Source organism: Stegostoma tigrinum, chromosome 11, assembly GCF_030684315.1.
Source record: "Stegostoma tigrinum isolate sSteTig4 chromosome 11, sSteTig4.hap1, whole genome shotgun sequence".
Classification (NCBI taxonomy): Eukaryota; Metazoa; Chordata; class Chondrichthyes; order Orectolobiformes; family Stegostomatidae; genus Stegostoma; species Stegostoma tigrinum.
This window is the reverse complement of record NC_081364.1, coordinates 24068703-24089463: the sequence shown is the minus strand read 5'-3', so window position 1 is coordinate 24089463 and position 20761 is coordinate 24068703. Positions and strand designations below refer to the sequence as shown.

Here is a 20761-nt window from a genome sequence, read left to right as displayed (position 1 = left end):
AAAGCCTATTTCCTGAATGATTTTCCCTGTTTGCTTCTTTCTGGAGCCCATCGGAACATAATGTTATGGATTTGGTTTGGTTGGTGGTACTTTTTAACCCTTTGAGTCAGCAGGCTGTGGATTTGAGTTCCACCCAGATCTAGCAGCAGTCTAGATTTTGAGGGAGTGCTGCATTGTCACTGGCATCATCTTTCAAATCAGATATCAAATGTACGTACATTGTCACCTTGTACAGATAGATTTTTAAATCCTGGGATTCTTTTTGGAAACTAGTAATGGAGTTCTATTATTCTGACCACTGCTCATCGTGCAATATCTGATTAAGTAATTGTTGATCACATTACGCTTTGTGGGATCTTGTATAAAATTGACTGGCATGATTTCTGACAAAACTCTATCAGCACTTAAAAAGTGACTCTGTGATGGACTTTGGGACATTTCAAAGTTGTGAATGATACAGAAAAATGCCAGCAGCAAAAAAAAACAATATAAATGTAGTCTAATTAGCCTGTTCAAATAATCCTTACTATTGGGCAAGGTCAAATGAAAATGGAGATTTGTGACTTTAGAGTTGTTGTGTTTTTTTGTCAGTTTGTGTAAACTGGTCTGTACTACAAATGGGACAAATTTCACATCATCTTTATGTTGGCAGAGTTCCTCCTTCCAGAACTTGCCCATGTAAACAAGGGTAGAGAAATTAAAATCATTCTATTTGAAACTTGAGAATTTGCTTATTTATGAAGCAAAAATCCTCACTGTTTATGTTAAGACTGCAATACTGTCCATAAACATGGTTACCTCACTCAGAATGTGTCTAGCTCTAGGGGGGAGAGGGTGCAGATGTCATTATGGTGCATTTTCAGTCTTATTGAAAGTTCATATTAAGTGTTTTAACTTGGTTATGATTTCATTTTACATCCTTAACCAAAGAATTTTCTGAACACTAATTTTGATGTAACCGTAAGTAACGAGTCTTCTGAAACATTTAAAAAGGGAATGCTGCACTGCTGGAGGAATTACAAACATGAAAATTGGAGTAGGCCATTCAGCCCTTCAAGTCTACTCCACCATTCATTTATGATCTTGGCTGATCATCCAACTCCTTGAAATCATACATTATTTTAGCTTTGACCGCTTTCTATCGTAATAAATTCCATAGGCTCACCACTTTCTGGATCAAGAAATTTTGCCTCATCTCAGTCCTAAACAGCCTACCCTGCAACCTTAGACTGTGACCCCTGGTCTGGGTTTGCCCATCCATTAGAACTTTAAGTTTCCACAAGATTTCCCCCCTCATCCTTCTGAACTCCACTGATTATAATCCCAATCAGTTCAACCTCTCCTCATATGTGATCCTGCCATCCCAGGAATCAGTCTGGTAAACGTGTTTCCTCTATGGCCAGAACATCCATCCTCAGATTATGGGACCAAAAACTGCATACAGTACTCCAGGTTTACAAATGCAGTTCATTTTAATCGCAACTTCCATGCAACGCTGACATTTTAATGGACCTGTTGACATATCATGGCAGATCTCTAGAGCAGGTGAGATTTGGGCAGCATGGTGGCCCAGTGGTTAGCACTGCTGCATCTTAGCACCAGGACCCCAGGCTTAATTCCAGCCTTGGGCGACTCAGTGTGGAGTTTTCATGTTCTCCTCATGTCTGCGTGGTTTTCCTCCGCGTGCTCTGGTTTTCTTCCACAGTCTAAAGATGCATAGGCTAATTGGATTGGCCGTGCTGACTTGCCCATTGTGTTCAAGAGATGTGTAGATTAGGGGAATGGGTCTGGGTTGGATGCGCTGAGGGTTGACGTGGATTTTTTGGGTTGAAGGGCCTGCTTCCACATTGTAGAGATTCTAAGCCTAAGTCGTTTCAGCTCTCACCTTCCACCTCCAAAGCATGGGCAGTACCACTGTGCCACAGCAGTCGTTGAATGCTTAAATCTAGTTCTGTCTGTAATTTCTAGTTGACTTGAAAGATCGCAGGCCACATATCTGAGAATCACAGAGGAGTTCACTGGTGTCCTGGCCAACATATGCTGTCTAACCATTATGACTAAATCACCAGCTAGCTACTTACCTCTATTGTTCCAATATGGAAGGTTTGGGTTGAGAATATCTTTTTCTGGATTTGTGTTGGTCAACTTGTGGGTGTTTCAACCAAGAGGATACATTAAAATTGATTCTTGGATATTTGGTAAGTTTCATTTGAGGCGAGGTGACAACCATGTTGCATTATCACTGGACTATTAATCCAGAAACTCTGCTAATGTTCTGGGGACCTGAGTTTGATGGCAGATGGTGGAATTTGAATTTGATTTAAAAAATATCTGGAATTAAGAATCTACCGATGGCCATTCAACCATTGTCGATTGTTGGAAAGACCCATTGGGCTTCAGGGAAGGAAATCTGCCGTCCTCTGGCCTACCTGTGACTCCATAGCCACAGCATTGTGGTTGATTCTTAACTGCTCTCTGGACAATTATTACTGGATAATAAATACTGGCTTAGCCAGGGACACTCTTGTCTCATGAATGAATTTATGAAAAAAACTGAGTTGGTCATGCCAAGAGTTCAGCTTTGGGTAATTGCTGGGAAGATTATGAAGAAGGTTGGGCAGCTTGGTGGCTCCGTGGTTAGCACTGTTGCCTCACAGCACCAGAGACCCAGGTTGGATTCCAGCCTTGGGCGACTATCAGTGTGGAGTTTGCACATTCTCCCGGTGCCTGCGTGGGTTTCCTCCAGGTGCTCTGGTTTCCTCCCACAGTCCAAAGATGTGCAGGCTAGGTAGATTGACCATACAAAATTGCCCGTAGTGTTCAGGGATGTGTAGATGAGGTGGATTGTAGGGTAATGGGTCTGGGTGGAATGCTGCAAGAGTTGGTGTGGACTTGTTGTGCCAAAGGGTCTGTTTCGACACTAGGAATTCTATGATTCTATGAGGTTGAGTCAGTGGGTATCTCCAGTCCTGCAGAGTGAGGGAAGCACCCAAGCTTCAACAAATCCATGAGAATGTTGTCTTCATTTTAAATTGACATTGCAGCCTATATTTTTGATTTGATCATTGGAGCTACTAAAAATGCCTGAGTAAGGCAGAGTCATTGCTAACTAATGTCTTGACAGGTTCCCTTCCACAAATTTAGTAGTGGGATCAATGCTATAGCTAAATTAGTGAACACTTTGCACTCTCAAAAATGGGTAAAGTGTGACCATATTCTTTTTTGCTTTGCTAGATTACAGAGAGTGGTTGATTGGTTCTGAAGTATTTTGAGATTGCAGAAGTTGATACTGGGCTGTATGTGATTGCAAATTTGTTCTAGAAGATTTGACTGATCGGATGAAAATATACTGTTAATATTTGTTACCAACCTAAAACATATTAAAGGAAGCATAGTCTCTTAACAGAAGAGAGACAGTTGGTTCCTGATATAGTTTTGATCTTTTAAAAGCCTGGTTTATTTACTGATGATTCCAGATTGGATGGGAATGTAAATTCTGAGGCGGCTTCAACAGGACTTAGACAGGCTAAATGAATTGACTAAAACATAGTAGATGGAATTTAATATTTTGGAAATGGTGAAAGGTTGAGAAGTGTAGAAGGCCAAGTGTCCTTGCCCTTGAGTCACTAAAAACTAGCGTGCAGGTGCGGCAAATGTTTAGAAAGGCTAGTGGTTGGGTTAGTGGGCTAGTGGTTAGCACTGCTCCCTCACAGCGCCACGGACCCAGGTTAAATTCCAGCCTCGGGCCACTGTCTGTGTGGAGTTTGCACATTCTGCCCGCGTCTGCGTGGGTTTCTTCCAGGTGCTCCAGTTTCCTCCCACAGTCGAAAGATGTGCAGATTAGGTGGATTGGCAGAGCTAAATCGCCCGTAGTATTCAGGGTGGTGTAAATTAGCTGGATTGTAGGAGGATGGTCTGGGTGGGATGCTCCCTAGGTTCGATGTGGACTTGTTGGGCCGAAGGGCCTGCTTCCACCCTGTAGGGATTCTAAGATCTTGTGGTCGGTCGACATTTGTTTCAAAGGGATTTGAGCACGTAAGTAAAATGCCTTTCTGTCATAGTATACAGACTTGATGAGAACATAGTTGGAATATTGTGGACATTTCGCCTCCTTTCTAAAGATGGAAATACTTGCTGTAGCGGGAATTCAATGGTGATTTTACCAGGATAATTTCAGGAATGGCTAAATAGTTTCAGGAATTGAGACTGAGGAAACTGTCTCCATTCCCTACACCTTTTAAAGAATAAGAGGTGACCTCATTGGAACTTATCAAATTTTTACTGGACATGATAGGGCAATGTAGTTAGGAGGTTTACCCAGCTGGTGACTGTAGGATGAGTGGATATAATCTCAGGATAAGGGACAGACCATTTAAGACTAAGATGAGGAAGAACTCCTCAGAGTAGTTAAGTTCTTGAAATTCTCCAGCCCAGAGAGCTGTGGAAGCTTAGCTGTTGAACATCTTCAAGAAAGAAATTGATAGGTTTCTGGAGACTAATGACTTTTTAAGGGAGATGGTGCAGGGAAGTGACATTGAGAAGCTGATCAGCCAGCACTGATGGTGGGACAGGCTTGATGGGCTGAATAGCTTGCTTGTGTTCTTGTGCTCTTAATACAGTTGAAGTTCGTTTCTGTGACCTAGCATTCACTCTTATGTATTTGTGAAAAAAGACCAGTGAAAAAGAACTTCCTGCAAAGCCTTCAATCTAGCATTTGCTGCTGCCACTGAAGTAAAGTGGAAGTTTCATACTTTCCTAGGAGTCTGTCTTTCTCGAACTATTGAGAGACGATGCCATCTAATAAAGCAAAGATAATGGATAATTGCAAAACCATTCCTGGTAATAAAACAGTGAAGAAAGAGCTTAACATTTGCTCGCATTGTTGGTGCATTTCAAAATGCTTTACATAGAACATAGAACATAGAACATAGAACAGTACAGCACAGAACAGGCCCTTCAGCCCACAATGTTGTGCCGACCATTGATCCTCATGTATACACCCTCAAATTTCTGTGACCATATACATGTCCAGCAGTCTCTTAAATGACCCCAATGACCTTGCTTCCACAACTGCTGCTGGCAACGCATTCCATGCTCTCACAACTCTCTGCGTAAACCAATAGTAGATTTTGAAGTGCAGCCACTGCTATGTAGGGAAACTATGAGACTGTCTTAGTGAGTTAAGATCCCTCAAACAGCAGTTAATGCACAGGCATATCACCTGTGTTCTTGTGAGAAACCTTGTCAAGATTCCAAGAAATTCCCTGCTGATGTTTTAAATCTTGCTGTGCAACATTTTTTTACATTGATCTTCAGTGGCAGATGTGGAAGTCTTGGTTCAATATCTGATTGCATTTCCAACAGTACAGTTCAACTTGTCATTCTATCTTATGCATTCACCTCCCTGTCGGGATTTAACTGAGTCAAAATATTCCAGATTTATGAGCCATATTGCCACTTGTCAAAAAATAAAATTAAAAATGTAGTGCATAGATCCTTGAGTATATAATGCAGGAAAATGTAAGCCTGACTGCAGGGATTCCTTGTGTGCACCTTGGGGAACTAGCTTTGAGCTAGAAATTGATTTTGTAGATTATGCATCACTCAAGAGTAACTGCCAGAATTAAATGGATGAATGTTAGGTTGTATGAAGTAGTACTGCCAGTGATATTCATTACATAATCATGTTTCTTTTTAAAAACATATACGTACGCTTAATGTAGAGATCAGTCTTTGCATTGATACTGAAGCTGCCACTTTATAAATTGGAATTACAAAGCATTACATTCAAGCTTCAAGTATTTGTATGCTTAAGCTTTAATATTAGCTGCTATTGCAAAGCATTAGACCTTTTGACTGATCTTTGGAATTGTACTAATGCACTGTTTTTTTTTCAGAATCGCCCTTCGGTAATTACATGTGCATCTGGTAACAATCGTAACTGCAACCTTTCCCATTGCCCTATTGCTCACAGCGGTTGTGTTCCAGCAATGCCCCTAAGCTACAGGAGACCCTCAAATTGTAAGTTGCATTTCAGTGATGTTTATGTAAGCAATCTAACTCGATCCATTCATGCCCTAAGGCTCTGTTTTTACTTTTTAAAAATACAGTACTTACCATGTGTAGATTTCCCTTGATCATTTCAGTGCTTATCCCTCAAGTAAAGGGGCCTCACATAAACAGAAGTGAAGGAATTTTTTGACTTAAAGTTTTCATGTTTTGCAATTATTAACTCAGTTACAGATTTCATATCAAATATTTGTGGCAATTCACAAAGTATGTCTACACTATATAGAATGTAGTGGCAGCTATATGTAAGAATGCAGATTGCATTTCACTTAGTAAATTTGGATTCTGAATAGACTTAACAACTGGTGACAATATGGTACTGTGGTGCCAAGTGAATGTGAATTAACAAAGCGGACTCACTGCAACTGGGCTTCAACTGGAGCCAATGTAGGTCATGAGAAACGATCTTTTATATTTCTCCTGTGGATTTCTGCTTGCACTGTTGTTTCAGCACACCCACTGTAGAAATAAAATGGTGCTGTCTTCAAAATTGAAGTACAATTTAGAACAGTATCAGGAAATCATTTTTCTAAGGAGTTTTCAACATTGTATAGAAGAAATTTAACTCCTGAATTTGTGCATAATTCTCAAGTCAGCAAATTGGGTGGCAATGTGTTGCTAAACATATACTGCTGCAAATTATAGGAGGAAGGCGGATGCCGTTTTCTAGCACAGATTGATGATATCCAGTTAAGGGGAGCATTTCTCCATCATGTTCATGATTAAATATCTACTAAACGTCCTATCATCAATATGAATGTTACCCGTTATTGTTTTTCATGACCATTCTAGCTGGTGGAATAGGGAACCGCCATCCCCTTGAATGTCAGTGGTGCTGTGCACTACTCATCGGGATACACACATGAAGAAAATAGCAACCACGTTGTTTAACCCATCATCTGTTCTGTCCCCCTCTGTGTTCATTCGTCCTTTTCTCCACTTGTTTTAGTGTGTTTCTTCTAAGAATCTAATTGTTAGTGTGTATGTGGCCACTTTAAAGATTTACTCTGGCTGCTTGTACACAATTTGAATTTTCATATTTTGGTGCTTCTGACCGATATTTGGCTAAGTTTACATTTAAGGAGAGAGATCGTGCCAACTTAATTTGGGCAATTCAAATAGTATTGCCATTAGCATAAAATGCAAGTTATTTTCTGCCAATTAGGATAAAAGCTTCTTGAAATTTAACTAAGCAAACACAGTTCTTTATTTCAAGAATACTGTATTGCTCCTTTCACTGTAGTTAACAAATAAGTGTGGTTATATTGCATAACAGTCCAGAATTATAGGATAGAATTCTGTCAATCCATTATACTAAGAGAAAAGTCATGGTCAATGCATGATAACAAAGTGTGGAGCTGGATGAACACAGCAGGCCAAGCAGCATCTCAGGAGCACAAAAGCTGATGTTTCGGGCCTAGACCCTTCTTCAGAGTCTAGGCCCGAAACGTCAGTTTTTGTGCTCCTGAGATGCTGCTTGGCCTGCTAAGTTCATCCAGCCCCACACTTTGTTATCTTGGATTCTCCAGCATCTGCAGTTCCCATTATCTATGGTCAATGCATACTTGGTACGGGTAAGTCTTACAGCAGTCAGTTTATAATGGGCAGGTTTTGATATAAACCTGGTGGCATTGCAGACCAAAGTATAAAAGTGTCTGGGTTGCATCCAAAACAAACTCTTTTTTTGTTCCTGTTACATCAGCAGTTTACTTTGGTTTTAACTGGAAAATCTGGATGAGTGAGGAAATCCTGATCTGGGTTGGTACAGGTTTTATGATGAATATTATTAAATACTAGTTAGTTGAGAATTTTAATTTTGTAAATGGATTCTCAAAAATAATACTGCTGTGAAGAAAATTAATTGGTCTGTCATTGAATTCATATTCAAAATATTTTGCCTTTTCCCACACTGAGGCAGCTTAGAACTCATTTTAAATAGAGTTTTCTAATATAATATCTATTTATAATTATTTTATAAATGAACATAAAGTTTAGCACACAAATATATTTTTGAACAGTCTAGTAATTTGAAGAAGTGATGTTTGAGTTAAATATGAACAATAAATATTTAACATTTTATGTCCTTTTGTTACAAAGATACAGACAATTTAATCACTCCAGCCTGCTCCTTTATTTAATAAGATCATGGCTGATTTGTCTGTGTTTCAAGTTCCACATTGCCATCTACCTGAATAACCCTTGATTCTTTTCCCTGACAAGAATATGTCCAGCTGCACCTTAAAAGTATTCAATGACCTTGATTCCTGTACCTTCAGAGATGGAATGTTCCAAAATTGCACAACACTCAGAGATAACATCTCTATTCTGAAATGGTGACTCCTAATTAAAATAGTGTCCCCTGGTTCTGAACTGACCCACAAGAGGAAACATCCTTTTCACATCCACCTTGTCAAGACCATTCAGCATGTTGTACGCTTCACCAACTCACTTCACTCTTCAAAACTCCAGTGGAAACCAGCCCAGGCACAGTAACCTACACTTAAAGACAACCCATTCATTCCATGTACCAATTTAGCAAACCTCTTCTGAATAGTCTGCAATGCATTTACGTCCTTCCTTAAATAAAGATGTCAAAGTGCATGTGCTATTCAAGCTGCTGTCTTGCCAGTGCCCTGTATAACTGAAGCATAACATTTATGTTCAGTCCCTCTTGTAATAAAAAGATAGTGTTTACATATTGTACCTGCCTATTAACTTTTTGTGGCTAATGCACTAGAAAGTCAAAATCCCTTTGAATCTCAGAATTCTGCAGTTGAACTGTTTTTTATTTAAAGTAATACTCTATTTCTTTTCTTATTTTTCTTGCAAGAGTGAACAATTTTACATTTTTTCACCTCCATTTTTCTTATCTGCTCTTTCAAGCTGTCTGCACCTGTCCGCATGTTCCTGATGTCATCTTCAAAAGGTAGCCAACACTAATATGGGAAACTGTGAATTTAGCTAGTGTCTTTGCTCCTACCTACTATGCCATTGATGTAAGTTGTAGATAGTTGATATTCCAGCAATGACTCCCATGGGACTCTACATCCCACCAATTGGAAAAATATCCATTTATGCCTACTGTTTTCTGCCAGCCAGCCAGTTTTCTATCTGTGTTACCCCTGCACCATGAGTTTTTAAACCTTCTGGAATTACCTAATATGTGGCTTCTTTATCAAATGCCTTTCAGAAATCCCAGTACAGTGTCAGCTACGGGATCCCCTTTATCCAAAATGCACGTTGTTACTTTAAGGAAATGTTAAATACAATTTTCCTTTGAAACCATGTTGAGCCATCCTGATCAGCTTGTGGTTTTGTTTTTGAGTGCATGACTATAATCTCTTCAGGGTCAATTCTAACATCTTTCCCATGGCAAACATAAAACTAACTAACCTGTTTCCTGTCTCTGTCTCCCTTCTTCCTTGATGTATATTTGCTGTTGTCCATCAGATGGAAAACTCCACGAATCTATGGAGTTTTGCAAAGTTCACATCAGTACATTTTCTACATCATTGTCTATCTTTAGACTTTAGTTCTTAATACATCTATACCTGGAGACTTGGCAGGTCACTGCTTCATTAGTTTGCTCTGTACTACTTCCGTTGTGTTTGGTAATTTCACTGTGTTCCTCTCTCCACCTCTGATTTACAGCTGCTGTTGGAATGATTATTTTCATACCCTTTTGCATCACTGTACAGGATATCAGGGCACATGTTCTGCTATCTGGAGTCATATCTCGCACGTTGGAAGATGGTTGTGCTTGTTCGAGGTCAGCTCAGCTCACTTCCAGGGCGTCTCTGCAGGAGTTCCTCAGGATAGTGTCCTGGGCCCCACCATCTTCAGTAATCTTCCCTCCATCGCTAGGTCAGAAATGGGGATGTTCGCTGACGTTAACATTATGTTCAGTGCTATTCCCGACTTCAGATGCTGAAGCTGTCCATGATCAAATGCAACCAGATTTGGACAGTATCCAGATTTGGGTTGACAAGTGGCAAGTAATGTTTGAACCATATAATGACCATTTCTAATTAACAGTTCTATAACCCTTGACATTCAACAGTGTTACTATCACTGAAGTAGTACTCCCAAGATGGTGGCAGAGTAGCAAGGCTGGGTGTATACTCTTGCCTGAGGCTTAACTACTCCCACCTGCTTTCTTTCATTTTGTTTTTCTTTTTACTTCTGCTCCTTTTCTTTTTCCTTTTCTTTCTCTTTTTGGCATGTTAGTTGGCAGCATTGGTACGGCAGAGAGAGCGGGATTTGCAAAGTAGTGCCAGACTCCTCTGGTTGGAGGCAACAGCAGTGGCAGTAAGGATGTCTTCTTGATGTTTGGGACTGGTGCCAGTGGCGGCAAAGCTCCTCCGGTGATTTGGAGGGGGCAGCGGCAGCAGTGCCAGTAAGGCAACGTCTCAGAGGGCAGCCAGAGTGGTACACTTGGCACTTCGGCCTGGCCTGGCCTGGCAGTGAAGCCAGGGATTGCTGGTTGCAGTAGGCCCAGAGTGAGGACTCCTGATGCTGGTGAAGTGGCAGCAAAGTGTTATGCCTGGAGTGGCAACTTCTGGCGTCATTGAGACAGCAGTGGAGCCAGGGACTCCTGGTTATTAGGCAAGTGTGGGTTCTGTGTGGAACTCTGCAATGGCAAGTTGGGCCCAGCAGTGAAAAGATGGCACCTAAAGTATGGCATTTTCTACATTGGTGGGTCCAGCACAGGATCCCTGATGGAGGGGACAGGATGAAGATAGACTTTATTTCAGTTATACCTTTTCACTTTTTTTATTTTTAAACTATTCAAAATGGTGTCTGATTATGACCACCGTTGAACCTTTTCACTGTATTTTACTGTATCATTCACTGTAAAATGCAATTGATAAAATTTCTCATCCAATTTAGTTCAACAATCAACATCCTGGGGGCTACCATTGACCTATATTTCAACCGGACCTGCCACAAAACAGTGGCTACAAGAGAAGGTCAGGGCCTATGAATACTGCAGTGAGTAACTCTCCTCCTAACATCCCCTTTTGTCTGGATGGATGTAGTTGCGATGATACTCAAGCAGCTTGGCATCATCCAGGACACAGCGCCCTGCTTGTTGATACTACCTCCAAAAGCAGTCACTCTCCCCACCACAAATGTTCAGTAGCAGCCGTTTGCACTATCCACAAGATGCACTGCAGAAATTCACCAAAGATCCTTAACTCACCACCTTCCAAACCCATGACCACTTCCATGGAGAAGGACAAGGACAGTGGATACATGGGAGCACCACCACCTTCAAGTTCCCTTCCAGAATCTACGAATGCTTGGAAGATTACTGCTATTGCATCCATCAACTCTGCAGCTATTTCCTTTCATGTCCTAGGATGCTTTCTGTCTGTTCTAGCCAGCTCTCTGGTCGGTTACAGAATGTGCTGCTCTAAGAAACTATATTGGAAAAATTCTATGAACTCCTCGTCTAGCCCACTGCTGCTAACCTGATTTTCTTTTTCCAGATTAAATGTAGAATAAAGTCACCTTTGTTTATTGCTGTACTTTGATCACAAGCACCCAATATTTCTTATACACTTTGTTCTCCATGTGGTTACCATTTAAGTGACATATAGACTACCTCCCCCTTATGATTTCATTCCCCTACTAGCCCTCACCTCCACCCAAGCCAATTCTGCGTCGTGTCCTCCTGAACCAGAGTCATCTCAAACAATTGTGCTGATGCTAACCTTGATCAACAGCACAATCTGTCCATTTTTACCTAGCTCCTGTTTTAGTTGAATATGTACATTATGGCTAACAAATTGCATTGATTAACTTCAGTGTGTGCTATTAATTCATGTACATTGTTATGAATACTAGGAACATTCAGACACAGACCTTTTTAGTTTTATTAGTGTCACAGTGCTGACAAAAAGATCTTACTTGGTGTATGCCGAGTTTTTTTTCTCTCTCTGCTCTTCATGCCATATTCTGACCCTCATTCTCTATATTACTGTTGCTCTCTGTTACCGTACTCTCTGATATATTTCCACTTGTGATCCCTTGCCCTCATTATTCATTTTAACTAGGGAGGTAGAGTGGGTTTTATGTTGTTTGCAAGAACAGTGTTCCCATTCTGGTTCAGTTGTAACCTGTGCCAGTGATGCTTTCTCTGGTACTTGTGTCAATGGCAAACGGACCAGAATTCCCACATTGGGATTGAGCTATATATTTACCTCTGTATTTACATATACCCATGGTGGGGTTTTCACCTGGTAATAATCCAAAGATTAGAACTGTTAAGGTTTGCTTCTTAATTTGCCTTGGTGTCCTCCCTTTGCTTTTTTTTTGTGTGCAAGGAATCGTATTCTGGCGTAACCTCCAGGTGAAAAATAATGTTGCGCTATTGGATTAGGATGCACAGAAAAGATTTTGATCGTAATTTTAAGATCCCATATTTTTAATTAAATTGTGTATTTCTAATATATGTCAATTGCCCACAGTGCTGTTGGAAATTTCTCATACATATGTCATGCCCTACGTCCTCCTGTCTTTGGAGATTTGCAGTGTTTCCTTGGTGGAGGCCTATAATTATAGAATATCCTTATTACAATACACTTTTTCCTAAGTTAACCGTAGGTTTGTGCTTTGTAAGATTTTCAGTAACATGGTTTACAAGCTGCTTGTTCACTACAAGGTTGCTTATAAGTATGCTTATAATGGCTCACTGGGAAGTATGTCAGTATTCATAGATGTTGCCTCTGTTACATTGTTGGTTTCCCCAGTCTTGTGGCCTTTGTCTTCACCTCAACTCCATTTGTTTTTTCCATCTGTATTCCAATTTGCTGTTCGTTACCCTGTCCCAACTCACTATGGAAATTGGACTTCACAGTGATTGACGATACAGTGTAAAGCCTGGGAAGTGGGTTTGTGGTTGCAGGATAGGACTTTGGGGACTTGAGTTGGAGCCCACTGCACTGCAGACCTTGGATCAGGAAGTAGATGCAGCCGTTGGGGTTTACTAGAATCAACATGATCAACAAATAAAAGTAAATGGGCCAAAAGATAATGAATGAAAGTATATTCATTTAAAACTAATACTCATTGGAACAGAATAAATAAATTGAGTTTAAAAAAAAAATCACCTGCCATCTCATTTTGAGAAGATGGAGCAAAAATAATGCCAGTGTGTTGTTATTTTTATTGTCAAGTGTCTCACATGGACAAAAAAATTAGTGTAAGTATCAAAAATAATGTGCAGTCATGTGAGTTATATTTTGTGTTTAGAAAGAAAGATGTGGGGGTGGGGGGGGAAAACAAGTTGCATTTAAAAGCTAAAACAACCGTAACTCCTAGAACAATTCGGCCAGGTGAAAGGTTTCTTTGGAGGGGTTGGGGATAGAGATTCTCAGACTTATTTAGGGTTAGGGTTGCCTATACCAATCTCAAACAGCACTCCCAGTTCCTTCCACTGTCCAATGTTGCCAGACCTGACTGTATTTCATCTTTCTTTTTCTAGATCATATTATCAGTGTCTACAACCTAGATCTAACCTCTCTTTACTCTAATGTTGGTAAATAATTCTCTCTTTGCTCCAGACCATCAGTGTACTGTTTTCTGATATTTGTGATCCTCTCTATCTCAAGGCACAAATCCCGAGGCCTTCACCCTGTTACTGATGCCAGATGACTTCTCAGCTTGGTCACAGCCTTAGACCCAAGGTGCCCTCTCTCTGTGTGTTGCTCCCCACAGTACCACTCTTTCCCACTGCACCTAGCTAATGGGACCAGTCAATAGTCCCCAGACATGGGGACTTCATGATTTGCTCCAAGGTGCTTGCTCCATTCAAGGACTTCTCCTGATCAAAGGCATTGCTAGGCTAGCCACTCTACACTCTCACTCTCTCTGTTGCGTGCGCTCGCACTGTCTCTACACACGCACGCACATGCACACGCACACACAACCAGTGCTAGGAATCCTCCATCCCACGTCTGCCTATTCGCACCTAGGGAGTGCTGGACAAGCATGTGTGGCAACACAGGCTGATAATGGGGAATATTATCCTAACTAAGTCTACCCTTGAAAACAATTTGGTCTCGCCAACCTTTTGCAGTTCCTTTACTCCAGTGCTCCCAGAACATCCCTGTGCTCCCAGATGCCAAGCTGTTTTTTTTTGCTGTTTAAACCCTCTAGTACTTTTAAACACTATAGTACTTCCTTGTGCTGAAATACCCTGTGTAAATATAGCAAATTATTTTGTACATCTTCATTCGTTCTATCAAAACCTTCCAAGATCTAACATCCAGCTTTATTGAAACCTTTGGCATTCCTCTAAAGCTTATAGGTTGTGCTATGCCTGCACTATGCTGTTAAACACCTACTTCTAAACTACTGTTGAAAGGCAAGTTCTGAATAGACTGCTTCTATTAACATCTTTAAAATAAACTTGAGAGCTAAATTTGAATGAGAGTCAAGAAGCTTAGTGATGACCTGCACTTTTCATCAATAAGCAGATAGCGTTGGAGTCTGTTTGAAAATTCCAGAGCACCTTGTTAAAAGCAGTGCAGTTTGATTTGATCAGTTGCAATAAGTCAAGACCCTAGTATGTTTTGTTGCAAAACTCTGTAACGTCCGGTAGATGCAGCAGTGCAGTGGAAGATCTAACACTATGTGTATATCTGTGTTAGGTGTCTGTCTATGCTCTAAGCACGTGTGTAACAAAAGGGATCCTGTTTTCAGTCCTGTTTTGGTAGTATTGGTTGCATTGTTTTAATTTTTCCTCTGTTTTCTCTCTCCACTCATTTTCTGATGACAGTGACTCTTTAAATGTAACAAACCTAGCAGCTCTCCATTATTGCACACAAGTGCCCAAAGACACTGAATATGGTTTAGAGTCCACTCAAGCATACAGAAGCCTACATTCTTAAAGCCTTTTGGTTTAGAAAAGCTGGTGTGAAATGGTGTATAGCCAGTTCAGTGGGAATCACCTTCTGGGGCCAAGAAGCATCTGGATATCAATGGCAGCCATTCAAAAGTACCGCATGGACAGCAGGCATAGATTTAATATGTTATTCTGTCCTCAGATTTTTTTGTGCTCAGTTAGGAATTTCGGCACAAAATATCACAGCTAACATCAGAACAATAGCAAGTTGAATGAGATTGTGAGCCGATTTCTGTTGATAAAAGTACCGATCACAGCTCCGAACTAGAAAACTGTTTGTAATGAACAGATGGAAGATGGTTTTGGTGCTGTGCTGTTTGTGATGAAGTATTTGGTGTCATTCCATATTAGCAAATATGTTTTGTAATTAGTACTTATTCTTTGTAGAAACTAAATTGGATGTTTCACATGAATCTGAAGTATTAAGGGACATAGAGCAAAGGTGGGATATTTGGAGTTAGCTGACTAGCCAATCGTGTTCTGATTGTTGAATAATTACAAGAAGTTAAATGGCCTACTCTGTTACTATATACATGTATGTGGGACTTAATTAACCATTTACTTGCTTTCATTTTCATTGTTTCTGATTTATAATCAGAGCAAAATTTGAGGAACTGTTAGGTTAATTGGTATGATTTCTCCTAATGCCTGTCTCTACTACATTTTAAATTGTGGATTTTTGTTTCCCCTCCCACAGCCTCCATAACTACTACTACAACTTGTGATCCTGTTGTGGAGGAACACTTCCGCCGAAGTCTTGGAGAACGGTACAAGCAACCAGAACCTGCGACAAATTCAGTTTCCATCACAGGGTCGGTAGATGATCACTTTGCCAAAGCTCTTGGAGAAACATGGCTTCAGATCAAGGCTGCCAAAGATGGTGTTTCCAGCAGCCCTGATTCTGGCTCAAGAAGAGGACAGTCCTCACCCTCATCCCATATGGTCAATCACAATCACTCCCCTTCAGTTGTTTCATGAAGAGTGGACCACGTTGCATTCTGTGCTGAGTGAAATGCATGGTTTGACTGAGCTTGAACACTGCTAAATAAGTGGGGAGGGGTATTTTTTTTTAAACTAGACACTTTTGTGTATTTGCTTAGCATTTGCAGAAGGGTGCCCTGAAAAAAATAGCAGGAACTATTCATATAAATTGTATGATGTAGCATCCTAATCTCCTGCCTCAGTTACCAAAGAAACCTCTGATGCAATTCTGCCCCAAAAAGCCATGTTAGGATTGGTTGACCCAAACGCTTTGGCCTCTGCTAGTTCCTTTGACTAGAGTGTGTGTGGTTTGCTTACATTGCTTTTCTGTTATGTAATTTTGTACGTTTATATACTTGAAAAGAACTGTATGTCTGATTTGCACTATTGGGGAGTGGTGAGGTTGCTTGTCAACTTTACATCAGATTTTCTTGTTTTGTTAGATGGCAGACTGCTGACAATGAGGGCTTAGTATGATATGTATTGTGCTTTTACAGAGGCAAGACAACTTTCGAAGGGGAAGTCTCATACAGGTATTAGCCTTTCTCTAGCTTCAGATTACATTTTGTGCTTGGTGCTCACAACTGGACTGCATTTGTTTTCAAAGAACACGGGCATTTTGTTTTCCTACACCCTTCATCTGTATTTGTCAGCTTGTTCAAATAGATTTGAGATATGAAGGTCAATAGTGCTTCTATTAAAGTAGCTGCATGATTTAAAAAAAAAATAGCTGGTATCTATATTGTATAGGCGTAATGAAAAATAATATTAGAGCTTTTTCTTCAGAATTGTAGTTTATTTTCATCAATAACAGTCCTAGATACGTACTGCTGGTACAGTTTTACTCAATGACATTTAAGCATGTATTCACACTGGTAGAAGCCAGCAAAAGAGGATAGCCTCAGGAAAGGCCCACATATAATATTCAGTAGATTATAAATTCCATGGTACAGGCAGCAATAGCTTTGTGCATGACTGAATAATCAATGCATAACAACCTGCTTAATAAAGTAATAAAGTGTAGCTCCCGTAATGTCTGTGAAGTCAGACTAAGATTTGCAGTTAAACAAGTCATGACATTATTTGAAACAAAGAGAAGCACTTGGCTTAGCTTTAATGTGGTAATGAAGATTGTCATGGCTTGTGGAAAGCAATTTTAATTTTTATGCTTATTCTAGTCCTGTGCCAAGGCGTACATTCCTCCAATAGTATACTGCTATTTTGTTTGCTGTATTAATAGCTACAACTACTACTAGTAGAGGCAGAGGTACAGAAAGCAGCTGTGTAATGCTTTATAGCTTCCCGATTTAGCCTTTGTCTTTGAGAAAGTCACACATGCCCATACATTCCGTCATCCCAGTAAAACCGTACACATTTCATTGCCACCTTACTGGGTAGTTACCGCTTGTCTGCTTTAGCATTCAGTACCCTACTCTGTAGGAAAATCACTAAATGAACACTTTTTATATAGGTAACTATAAGACCATCATTACGCTGTGCGTAAAGAATGTACAAAAAAAATTCGTAGGTATTTTTTGAGGAACAATTAATTTGTTAATGATATGTAGCTATTTAATTTTCCCTGTCCTTTTTGTTGTAATCATGCATTTTTTTTTGTTTGGAGAAAAAAGTTGATCTTTTTTGTTTGGTGTAGATTTGTCTGTTATAAGGTAAAAAGTGCAGGAACACAGTTATCTATGAAAACACTGCGTTAGCATTAATAGCCACTAGTTCATTACTGCTACAGGCTACTGAGCATTATAATGGTAGAAGGCTGTAGATGCTGTCTGTGGACTCTATATGTCTGGTTACTTGGCTGTTTTTTTTTAATGTGAGACAACTGAACAAGAATACAAACAACAATCCAGGGATTGTGGACTAGTTATAAATTTTGTGGAGACTGCAAAACATTCTAAAATGTATAGACCAGGTTTGTCTACAATTCTTATTACTACAGAGAGCAGAAATGTCTACAGTGTACTTACTGTTAGTTTCAGTTTGTAAATTTGAACTCTATCCCTCTTGTTTGCGGCCTTGTTTCACCCAAAATGGAAAAAAGCTTTTGACAGGCCACTTTTTGTACTTAAAGTAGCCTCAAAGAACAATAAAGTGCTCTTAAATCATTTGTCTCTTGCAATTTTGTTGAGATTTGTCACTGGTTTTTTTTTAGGTTAAAAGATGGCAAGACAGGCAGTGACCTAGCAGCAATGTCACTGGGATAGTAATCGAGAGGCATAGGCTAATGCTCTTGAGATATGTGTTCAAATTCCACTGTGACTGGAATTTAAATTCACTCAAAATCTCTGGAATAAATAGCTAATTTCAGTGTCATGAATGTACCATCAATAGTCATAAAAATCCCATCTTGTTCAATAATAACCTTTAGGGAAGGTAATCTGCCAGCGTACAAAAGAAATGGTAGATTTTTGAGGAACCGTTCAGTTGCTAATGATATGCAGCTATCTCATTTAACAGGGGTATTTGACCTCTTCAGGGAGGTTTTGAATATAACTCTGTTGAGTTTCCATTGTCATTTTCTGGAGTTTCCTGCTGTGACTAAATTCTGATCAGAATAGTTGCCTTGGAAGTCTGGTGACATGTATGAAGATAACACATCTTTCCCAATGGAGCTGATTTCTTTTTAAAACAGAAAATCTGTTAAAGTAGTGAAACTGAAAAAAACCTACATCGTTTAATACATGAAATTTAAGGTATACAATAATTATTATGATGGAAATTTAAATTGTGAATATTTGATATTTCCTCCCTTAGTCCTTTGTTGTACTACAACAGAACTGTTACTATTAGTTACTGCTTCCTCAGTACATTCTGAGGAAGGGTCACTTGACCTGAAATGTTAACTCTGATTTTCTCCGCAGATGCTGTCAGACTTGTTGAACAATTCCATTTGCCTTTGGAAAAAAAGAGTCATTGCGAAATAGAGAAGCGATTGTGACAACCTTCTCTAAAATTTAAAATTGCATGTCAAAGCTGGATGATGATTTAGAAATACGCTGTCAGCTGGAAGTGGAGAGAAAGAGCAGGAAGTGATAGAATTACTCTGGGTCTGGCAGCATCAGTGGAGAGATGAACCTAGTTAACATTTTTAAGCTGAATATGACTCCTTCATAACTGAAGGACTATAAAACTATAATGTTCTGAGGAAGTGTCACTGAACCTGAAGTGTTAACTCTGATTTCTCTCCACAAATGTTGCCAGATCTGCTGAGTTTTTCCAGGAATTTCTGTTTTGGTTTCTGATTTCCATCATCTAGAGTTCATTTTTTTTTTAAAGGTCTGATTTTAAGGTTAGAGGACAGGAGAGATTAATTGACAAAGATGTCATGGAACAAAAGGCAAAGGAGTGGTAATGATTATAGTAAGATGACAAAAGCATTTATTGCGTGTAAATGCCAAAATAATGCAGGTATACTAGCAATAAATTTCAAAGCAGCGCATGGCAAAAAGCAACAGAAATCGGTGAAGGCTACGGTACACGGTCTGAAACTGTTGAAATCAGTGTTAAGTCCAGAAGGCTGTGAATTGCCTAAGTAGAGGATGAGGTGCTGCTGTTCTTCAAGCATGCATTGAGACTCACTGGAACGTTTGAACAGGCTAAGGACAGAATGTGAACGTGAAAGTAAATGGTAAAATGATGAGCAAGCAGAAACTCAAGGTTACACTTGTGGACTGAGCAAGGATGAGCACAAAGCAAACAACCAATTTGTATTTGGTTTCTCCATTATAAAGTGGACTGCATTGTGAGCATTGAAGACCGTATACTAATTTGAATGATGTACAAGTGGCAGCTTCATCTTCCTCTGTCATATATTTTACCCATGCTTCTGTTCTTCCAACCCTCCCCCTTTCGGTACATAATACTTAATTTCCACTCTTCAATACTGAACATGCATCCTAATTGGCTTAAAATGTTAACTCTGTTTCTCCACACAGTTCCAGACCCGCTGAGTACTTCCAACACACTTTATCTCAGATTTTGACCACTTGAGTTGTTTTTTGCTTTGATTAAATCATACAGAATCTTTTTAAAAATTTTAAAAATTACTAATATAGTGCTAAGTCATTTTTTTAATGCGATGTGGGTATCGCTGGCTAATCCAACATTTATTGCCCATGAATCAACCATGCTACAATTTGTTTGTAGTCACATGTCGGACAGACTAGATAAGGATGGTGCATTTTCATCCGTAAAGTATGTTAGTGAACAAAACAGATCTTTTGTCAATAATCAGCAGTGTTCCCAGAGCATTAGCCTGAGGTTCTGGGTTGCTGGCCCAGTGGTATTATGACTACACCATGTTTGTGTATTTTCACTGTGACTGGTGCTGTTTTATGCCCAGATGACATCTGCATGCACAAATCTCTGCTGACCGCACTGATGATATTTTGGTAAGAACATTAGACTGAGCACTAGGAAGCAAACGCAGCAAGTATCCAAAATAGGCCGATTTAAGAATGTTCATTTGATATCGGCTATCTTCTAAGCTTAATACTCCAATTAATAACTGGCTGAATCTCTCCTGCATTAACATGTTCTGCAGCAATAAGCATTCACGTGCGTCTCAAGTAAATGGATCAACTACTCTCAGGTTGCTGGAGTTTGTAGACGCATTTGGGTACAGTGCACTGTTATTTAAAATTGCTAAAGACTAGTGTTACATGCTGAAAGTCTTGGTTTTGATTTCAACGTTCTACTTTGACCACTGTTTGGATGCAACGTTTGTATTTGCCTGCAGCCTGTCACAGACACAGAGGGTGAAACCACTTCTTGGAGAGGGAG

General features: G+C 39.8%; 1 protein-coding gene across 5 annotated transcripts in view; it reads left to right on the top strand.

Moving 5' to 3' along the window:
* vgll4b (vestigial-like family member 4b) overlaps positions 1-18084 on the top strand; it is a 198901-nt gene extending 180817 nt beyond the window's left edge. For all 5 annotated transcript variants that reach the window (XM_048547836.2, XM_059649835.1, XM_048547835.2 and 2 more), the window contains 2 exons: positions 5898-6021; positions 15678-18084. In XM_048547836.2, the coding sequence (XP_048403793.1) occupies positions 5898-6021; positions 15678-15958 (405 nt within the window). In that variant the 3' untranslated portion in view covers positions 15959-18084. The remainder of the gene's footprint in view (positions 1-5897; positions 6022-15677) is intronic.
* Positions 18085-20761: the final 2677 nt, after the last annotated feature.